Source organism: Ipomoea nil, unplaced genomic scaffold, assembly GCF_001879475.1.
Source record: "Ipomoea nil cultivar Tokyo-kokei standard unplaced genomic scaffold, Asagao_1.1 scaffold2653, whole genome shotgun sequence".
NCBI classification, from domain to species: domain Eukaryota; kingdom Viridiplantae; phylum Streptophyta; class Magnoliopsida; order Solanales; family Convolvulaceae; genus Ipomoea; species Ipomoea nil.
The window spans coordinates 3,444,322-3,453,306 of record NW_017619081.1 but is presented as its reverse complement, the minus strand read 5'-3'; the positions used below and the strand labels follow the sequence as shown (position 1 = coordinate 3,453,306).

At 37.7% G+C, this 8,985-nt stretch overlaps 2 protein-coding genes across 3 annotated transcripts; one reads left to right on the top strand and one right to left on the bottom strand.

Moving 5' to 3' along the window:
- The first annotated feature begins 268 nt into the window (after positions 1-268).
- LOC109154805 (protein COFACTOR ASSEMBLY OF COMPLEX C SUBUNIT B CCB4, chloroplastic) lies at positions 269-3,585 on the top strand. Of its 2 annotated transcripts, none has more exons than XM_019302541.1 (8): positions 269-420; positions 527-696; positions 1,457-1,556; positions 1,682-1,755; positions 1,921-2,099; positions 2,211-2,281; positions 2,649-2,732; positions 3,076-3,585. In XM_019302541.1, the coding sequence occupies exons 1-8, from the start codon at positions 295-297 to the stop codon at positions 3,157-3,159; spliced, it is 888 nt and encodes a 295-aa protein (XP_019158086.1). In that variant the 5' UTR covers positions 269-294; the 3' UTR covers positions 3,160-3,585. The 2 variants fall into 2 exon arrangements, with proteins under 2 accessions (XP_019158086.1, XP_019158085.1); XM_019302540.1 differs by having other exon boundaries at positions 506-696.
- A 146-nt stretch (positions 3,586-3,731) lies between these two features.
- On the bottom strand, positions 3,732-5,969 carry LOC109154804 (glycosyltransferase family 92 protein RCOM_0530710). Its single transcript, XM_019302539.1, has one exon. It carries the CDS (start codon positions 5,788-5,790, stop codon positions 3,964-3,966), a length of 1,827 nt encoding a protein of 608 aa, XP_019158084.1. The 5' UTR covers positions 5,791-5,969; the 3' UTR covers positions 3,732-3,963.
- Between the last annotated feature and the right edge of the window lie 3,016 nt (positions 5,970-8,985).

Genomic DNA, 8,985 nt, shown 5'->3' with positions numbered 1-8,985 from the left:
AACAGCGGGATTTTTTTTAAAGAAAAAACTACTGCCATTCACTGGGGCGGGAAATTTAAAAAAAAAATAATTAAAACGACGTCGTTTTGCATCTGGGCGCATAGTGCAACGCGCACCGTGGTGTAGGATATAAATTGTCATCTACAGTCTAGCCCACATACATTCTATTCTCCAAAGGGTCCAGTTAAGGCCCATTGTGATAGCTGATGTCATTTATTTTCTTTGTTTTCGTTTTTTAATTATTTAAAATTCCTTCGGCTTCGGATGACAATTGACAAGTGCAGTTTAACAACAATGGAAGTGGGAATTCTTAACTACCTCATTCCGTTGAACCTAGATCCGCAACGGCCCCGGAATTCCCGCCGTGTCCCCTCTTTCCGGCGCTATGTTACCGTTAAAGCTTCTCTCAACAATTCTCAGGTTACAAAATTTTCATTTTTGTGTTTATTGCCGAGTGTTGAGTGTGTAGTTTGTATTGCAAATTGATCGATTGATTGATGAAAAGCTTCGGCGTGAGAATTTGAAGGGAGGAAGTTTCAGAGGGCCGGAGCCGAAGAGGGAATGGGTGGCGGATTGGGTATCCAACAACGACAGTTTCGTCCGGAGCTTGCCGATATACGTCGGAGCGCTCTCCTTATTGGCCGTTCTCGTCAACCGCGCCGTCTCCGGCATCGCTCCGGTCGCTGACGCCGGCAGGTCATTCTGATCATTTCACCGTTACTTTTCTGTTCTCCTGTTTTTTTTTTTTTTTTTTTTTTTTTTTTTTTTTAATAATAAAGAAAATCGTTCCTTGATTTGAATTTTAAACCTCGGCCGAAATTAATAATGCCATACTATGCTTTAGAGTTGAGCATCTATTCATTCAAAGTGATCCATTAATCTAATCAAAGTGAAGGTCGAAACCTTGGCGCCAATTTTTTTTTTTTTCTTTTTTCGCGTGTTTTAGACCTCATTTCGTTATTTGTTACCTTTGAGAACTGAGTTTGAATGATTAGAGGCATAAAATAGGGCTCACGGTTTGATGTGTTGAGAAAGCCGAGGAAATGGTTGGGCTATAAATCATGGAAGGCTTAGAATTGTTAATCCTAAAGATATTTGTTGCATGCTAAATGCTAATATACTATTATAGGACAATAAAAGTGATTAGAACTCATTTGAGAATTTGAGATATTTCTGAGTGCTGAATGGCAGATGTTTATATCCAATATCGAATTGAAGAAACATGAAAGGACAAGATAAAGTTGTTTTTTTTTTTTTTGAAATTCCTATTCTTGAGCATCTGATCGTGTTACAAATAGTATATACTGGTCTGCATCTGATTAAGGTCTTGTGTGATCTCCAAGCATTTACTTTAAGAGGACTGTGGAATAGTTTGAAGCCTTAACTATTTGGTTTTGCTTAATTTCTTCCTTATTAGCTGACTCTCTTTCTACTATATGCATATGAGATGTCACAGTTCACAATCTAGAGCAGATCTATTAACACTTGGATTAGCTGTTACCAACATCTTGAACGGTCTGGTGTGGCTTTCAATCAAACCGAAATCTATATCTGTTGTGAGTGCTCTATACTTCGGTGCAATTCCAGTATCTCCCTGTTGCTTTGAACCGTAGGTTGTAGTTTATGCTTCTTTCTATGATCCCATCATTACGTGTTCTAATTTTTTGAAGTTTGATTTCAGGTAGATCCTATAGGTGTGGACTGCCAAAGAATTGCTTCTGATCTTCCTGAATTTGTAATTTCTGAATTGTTCTGGTACTTGCCTGATTTTTAATGAGATTCTCTGAATTGTTTGATACTTTATATGCTTGGCTAGTCCTGTAAAATTATGGGAATCTGAATCCTATTTTTCTACATGCACATTCTAAAGGACTGAAAATGACTACTTTTATTGTTCTTTCTTTTTTGGTTAATCCCCAGGACATGGGATTCTCTATCAAATGCAACACGCTGCAGGTCTCTGGTTATTGTTTATGATAGCAAATGTATCCTTCAAATTGGAGTTGCTGCTGTTTCTTCATCTGATGATGCAGTCCTTGTAGATGCTAATAAATTGATGCAAGGATCACTTTATCAAGATGTTACAAAATCTGGATCACGTAAGCAACATCAACTGATTGCAGCCTTTTCCTCACTTTTGCTTCTTTGCTATTTTAATGTTCTCTAAGATGTGAATTTGATTATATGGGCTTGATCATCTTATATGTCAGAGAGGTATTTGGCCAACTTATCTCTTTATCCTGGGAAGTCAGAGTTACCCTTTTTGCCTTTAAATACGCAGGTATTATAACTGTTAATCTTGTTCATCTTTTTTTTTCTTTTTCTTTTTCTACTTCTTTTTAATCCTTTGTTGAGTCTCTTTATTCTCTCATAAAGCAGGAATTTCACTTTTCTACCTTCAGTAAGCTTTTAAAGTTAGAAATGGTACCACTTAATAATCAGAAACATGGTAGATTAAATAATCATGGAAAAAGAAATCTTTCTAAAACCCTTGTCCTGACAGATAACAATGTTTTCTGAGGCACCTCTTCCCAGTTTCAGCAGTGTGTGCTTTCAAATCTCGAGTGTATCATGAATTCTGTGTTCGTGCTTTATTTTATAATTCTTGATTCATCAGAATGTTTGCTAATTGATATAATGTTCCATAGGCAGTAATTTTGCAACCTATTGGAGACAAAGGAATTGCCATAATTGGTGGTGATACAGTCAGAGGATTTACGACTTCTGATCAGGTACATCCTTGCCATAAAAATTTACTCTCATTCACCATTATAGATTTTGTCATGTCTTCAGAATCTTATTGCACCTGCTAAAATTACACATGAAAGAAGATATTGCAAAACACCTCTTAGGTAGCAATTGGAACTAGTTTTTGGTATCTTTTGCCTAGTAAGAAAGGCCAGTTCATGGGTTTGAGATACAGAAACAACCTCTCTGAACATAGATGTAAAGGTTGCTAACATCATCTTTCCCAAAACCCCGCTCATAATGCATGAGCCTTGAGCACCGGATCAAAAGTTTTTATAGATGTATCTATCTTTTTACTTATCAACCCCTTTTGTTCTCAACCCACAGGCATGGATCACTTTGATTGGGGAGAAATTAGATGCTACATTAACAAAAGTTGTGAGTGACATCCCTGCTGGCGGTGTAAGATAGTATTCTGTATCTCAAATTGGTCTTTATTGAAGGTAATTTATAGCTGCCACTTAAGTCCATATCAAACAAGCTGTGTGACAGTTTGGAGAATTATTGCATCAACTAGGAACTCTGATCTTCGAGTGTTCCATAGTACGGATTACTAGATCTTGCTATGAAAATGAGGAGCGTGTATCGTGTATGCACGAGAAGTTTGGATGATGTGCTTTAAGTTGAAGCTGGAAAAGTATTCTTGAATCCCAGCCCAAACAGAAATGAAGAAGCATCTTTCATGCTCTTTATGATTACTCTTTTTGGTGATTTTTAATTTCAGATACATTTGATAGAACAATACAAAGCTTTGCAAAGGGGTTTTAGTAGTTAAGGATTTCTTACTGCTCCCGCATTTCATCAAAGGATTTATGAATAGATTTTCATTTGTTCCTATGTTTTTTGGTCATGCCATTCTCAACAATCCTCCATATTCACACAGATTCAAAGTTAGTTCATCAGGTGAAGAAAAATATTGGTAATAATAGACAAAAGGGGGAAAAGGTTGAGAGCCTGTGGAAGCAGAAGTTGCAACATGACAACAGAAGAAAAGAGGTAATGGATAGAACATTTTAGAAATATCGTGTCACAACGTTACAAAAGTACAGATATATGCAAAAAGAAAAAATTCCTATCCTACACTACAGTGTCATCCTGCCAGTATATAAAAACAAAAAGGAATGTGATATAAGATGGTGAAAGAATGAAAGGAAAGAATGATAATTCTTGTGATTTATCTGTTCAGGGATGCTTAAAGGTCCCGAGATTCAGAGGTCATACCGGAGACCTCTCCCAGGGCAGTAAACCAGTTGAAGAATCAGCAAAGTTTGCTAAAACAAAGTCCCGAAGTCCAGTATCCCAAACCTCACAGAACTGTAAGCGCCAATTAGGTGGCTCAATGGCCTCTGTCCCTAATCCGGGCGCTCTATCCCTCGAGCCTTCATTTTGGTTTTCCTGCCAATCAGCGACGTAGGTAGCAACTCTTCTGAAGAACTTGGCTCGGAATACCTCCCACACCTGGTATTTGTAATGGTTTATGACAGCAGTGCCCTGGGGCAAATTCAGATACTGAAACCCTTTCTTCAAATGGAAGTGGTGTACCACATTGAGGAGTGTGGTGTCCAAAGCATCCGGGCGGATAATTGACTTGTGCCTCTCTGGGCTCTTGAGCCGGCAAGTGTACCCCACAGTAACTCCTTGCGAGGGAGGTGAGTTCAACCCGGAGGGGCCATAGCTGTGGCAGGCGGTTCTGATCTCTGCCACTGTCGATGATGCAGAGAAGTTGGCCACCAAATCTCGAAGGGAATTCTCGCCCGCATAACCCAGTTGCCGGAACCTCTGATGCTGTGGGGTGGAATAAGGGAAGTAAAAGAACTCATCAACATCCATGAAGGACACCCAATTGCATTCACTCTTTGCCCTGAGAGCACAATGTGAGAACCCGGCTTCCTGAGTCTTGATCCAAGGCCAAACATGCCTAGTCACGTTAAAGTTCTGCATCTCAAGCTCATCAACCACATCCTTGATTCCATCGTTGCTGTTATTGTCATAAATGAACCACCTCTCGACGCCAAGCCAAGCGTGATACATGATCCACTCACGCAACGCAAATGCTTGGTTCCAAACCATGGTACACACACAGAGCTCATACTTGCCACCACCACCCCCACCCTTCTTCCTTCCTTGATCAGATTTCAGGCTCGAAATCTTGGCCACAGAAGGTAAGAGCACCCGGTTTCGGCTCGAAGAAATCTTCATCCCAATCGTGACTCGAACGCCCAATGCTTTCTCAGGTACCTTCCTAACACTCAAAGGTAATGAACACCTCACAACCTCCTGAGCTGCTGTTATAGCCCTAGTCATTAGTGTAAGCCTCCCTTCCTTATTACCCCCACTCCCCAACCCAAAATGGCAACTGAATTGCCTTGGATTTGATTCCCTATCTGCCCTCAAATTCAACCCTTTCACAAACACCACTGCTGTGTCCCCATCCACTGTAGCAGTATACACAACATTTTCCCAAGAAATCACAGTTTTATTATGATTATTATTACTCCTCCAAACCCCCTTCCCACCCCTCTTTCTCCTCCCAACTTTCTGCAAATTCACAACAGCTGAATGATTCCTGGGTGGAACAGGGCATCTCACAATCACCCTAGACTCATCATAATCATCCACAGACAAAACATTCTCTTCTTCTTTAGTACCCTTATCCACACTGTTGTAATAAACACACTCCAATTCTGTACCCAAAACCCCATTTTTCCTAGCCAACACCAAAACATGATCCGGGAACAAAACCCGGCCCTCTATTTTCACCGGCAACAGAAAACGGCTGAAATCTCGAAACGAAGAAGAAGAAGAGGAGGAGGAAGAAGAAGAGGACATCAAAGAAAAGCTTGAAACTACGAGTACGGGTCGGAAAGCGGAGGAATTGATGATGGGGATTTTGAAGGAGAGGAGATAAAGAAAGAGCAAGAAGGAGAAGCACAAGAGGAAAGACCTTAGGGAGAGGAAATGGAGGAGTGGAGAAGAAGAAGACGACGGCGTCGATAGCCGGAGAAGACGTTTTCGCTTGCGGCGTTGCTCTGAAGAATCCATTTTGTTGGAACAACGGTTTGGATCCCCTCCAAGAAGAAAGGGTTTTGAAGTTGGGTTGCGTAGATCTGAAGGCAAGACGGAGGGAGGTTTTCTTGGACGGTGGTGGTTCTGCGTAATCCGGCAAGTGTCGGAGACTGATTGCGCGTTTGGCTGAATCGATGGAATGAATAATAATTGGGTTTGAAGAAAAATAAAGAATTATTTAAAATTAAAAGGAAAAAAGAGTAAAGCTAAACCCATGTTTTTTTGTTGAGTATATATGTGTCTACGCGCACAATATCCCGCGTGTTCGTATCGTATCTACTATCTACTCCGTAGAATAATTGAGTAGAGGCTTCATTACTTCTTTAGGTTAGACATTATTAAAGTTCTTTTAGCTAATTTCATTTTTCACATTTATGAAGTAAACCGTATTACAAAGATTTATACGGCAAATTCAATTAAAAGAATATTCAAACTTATGATATTTCTATATGGAATTTATACTTCATCTACTCAGTTACTTATTTAGGGTATTAAATATTTTTTTAGTTCAACCCAACAGGGTAGCTCAAGTGACAAATGAGCTCTCTTTGTGAGGGAAAATTTTGGGATAATCCAGGTTTGATTCCCACAAATGACGATTCCCTTTGGGCTAGCTCTTGTGCCTCCTGGAGCGAACGAGGATTAATCGGACCTGACGATTCCCTTTGGGCTGAGCGAACAAGGATTAATCGGACCTGGACCGTTAAACGGACAGAGAGTTCGTAAGATTCTATGAGGTTATATAATTCTTAGATCATTGGGGTTTTTTTTTTCTTTTGCAAAAGATCATGGGTTTAAATATTTATTAGGAATAAGGTTCAAATTGGCCACTGAACGTAACCTGAAAATGCAATTAGGCCACTGAACGAAAAAAAAAAAGTGCAATTAGGCCACTGAACACTCCAAAAATGTGCAATTTCACTGATAGCAGGTTACCCTCAATTTTAGCAGGTTATCTGCTTACATGGCAGCTGAGTTGGCATTTTTAATAAATTTTAATTAATTTTTAATAAATTTTAATAATAAATTTTTATTAAAAAATTTTTTAAAAAATAAAAACGACTTTATTTTATTTTTTATTTAATTTTTTCCAATTTTTTATAAAATTAATTATTAAAAATTATTTAAAAATTATTAAAAATGCGAACTAAGCTGCCACGTAAGCAGGTAACCTGCTAAATTTGATGGTAACCTGCTATCCGGTAAAATTGCATACGTTTGGAGAGTTCAGTGGCCTAATTGCACATTTTTTGAGTGTTCAATGGCCTAATTGCACTTTTTTTTCGTTCAGTGGCCTAATTGCATTTTTAGGTTACGTTCAGTGGGCAATTTGAACCTTATTCCTATTTATTAAAGCTAGTTGTGATGTGTTGCCTGTGTATGCTTTATTAAGAAATATAAGAAATAAATCTGGAATTTAATTCCAGAAAAATATGAAGTCGGATATATGTTGTGTTCAAATATGTACAAGATATATTTATAATTCAATTAAAAGTCTGAAATAAAAATTCATTTATAGTCTAATTGAAAATTGATAATAAAAATTAATAAATATAAATAGTCAAGAAAAATATTATTATTATTATTATTATTATTATTATTATTATTATTATTATTATTATTATTATTATTATTATTATTATTATTATTATTATCTCAACTTGTGTCAAACTAAAAACTCACATATTACTTACCCTCGAAAAATAAAAAGGAAACAAAACAAAACAAAACAAACTCACATATTACACGTTACTTAAACTATTGAATGATTGCCGGCATCGGTCTACTACTATCCATGTGCATTACGCTAATAGGTCAAAACCAAAGTCTCCCCTCTCCACTTCCATTGCATTCAGCTTGACCATCACGCGCCGCAACTTATTTAAGCAACTTCCCCTCCCCTTTTTTTGGTTTACGACAATAATATTTTTTACGAAATTTTATCCCAAATAATATGCATTTATTACATTATGTTAAGGGAATAAGGTTCAAATTGGTCATTGAACATAATCTTAGTGTTGCAAAAATCAAGCCTAGGTGCCAATTAATTGGTGCCTAGGCGCTAGGCGGTCAGAAGGCGCCTAGAAAGCGTCTAGCGATTTTTTCAACCATGTGTAACCTGAAAATGTAATTAGGTTGAATGAAAAAAAAAATACAATTAGGCCACTGAACATTCTAAATGTATGCAGTTTCACCAGATAGGGAAAATGGTCAAATAGACTCTTGAACTTTACTTGAAAGTGCAATTAGACTCCTGAACTTAAGTGTAATTAAACACTCAAATTTATTATTTTAGTGCATTTAAACCCAAAAATCGATAATTTACCTTAAAACCCCGTCATTAAGATTCCAGCGTCAAATTCGGCAACCGTAGACGACCAGATTTGGTCGCCTTGTAAGATCGTCTTCTCCATGGAGAAGACCAGAAAATGACGCTGGCAACTTTAATTTTTTTTTACGGTCGTGAACAGGGTCGGCGGCAAAATTTTACCGGTAACATATTGATTATCAGCAAATCAGATTTAATTGATTCATTTTAACAAGTTTGACTGTTTAATTGATTTTTTTTTTTTAAATTCAGGAACTTAATTGCACTTTCGAGTAAAGGGCGTGTGTGTGTATATATCATTGTTGTAAAACTCGGCCTCCTCGGCGCTAGGCAACGCCATGCCGTGCCGCTTTTGATTATAGTCGGTCATTACTCGGTCGGCCGCCTAGGTGGCAACCTAGGCAGCCAACTCGGTCAAACTCAGCCGAGTCGGTCAACTCGGCCAACTCGGTCAAGTCAATCGATTTCGTCCGCTTTTGACCAATTTCATCTGATTTTGACTAATTTTGATCGATTTCGTCTCATGTTGTATTTCATTAATTATTGATTTTAATATTATTATGATGTTATGACTTATAAATTATCGTTATTTCATTTATTTGGATGTGTTAATTGATTTAATGTTGAAAACAGTCTCATTAAAATTGTCAAACTACAAGTCTGCCACTAATTTTTTAAATTTTTTTGGTGCTCGCCTAGATTCCGCCTACGCGCTAGCCCTACCCGAGCGTCCGACTAGCGCCTAGCGCCTACTGCAACCATGGTATATATATATATATATATATATATATATATATATATATATATATATATATATATATATATATATATATATATACTAT

Excerpts from the sequence above, each read along its gene's own strand:
- LOC109154804 (XM_019302539.1), bottom strand. The coding sequence starts at position 5,790 with ATGGATTCTTCAGAGCAACGCCGCAAGCGAAAACGTCTTCTCCGGCTA.
- LOC109154805 (XM_019302540.1), top strand. The coding sequence starts at position 295 with ATGGAAGTGGGAATTCTTAACTACCTCATTCCGTTGAACCTAGATCCG. Across the intron at positions 1,756-1,920 it reads GTAATTTCTGAATTGTTCTG|GACATGGGATTCTCTATCAA; the intron begins GTACTTGCCTGA and ends GTTAATCCCCAG. Across the intron at positions 2,733-3,075 it reads GATTTACGACTTCTGATCAG|GCATGGATCACTTTGATTGG; the intron begins GTACATCCTTGC and ends CTCAACCCACAG.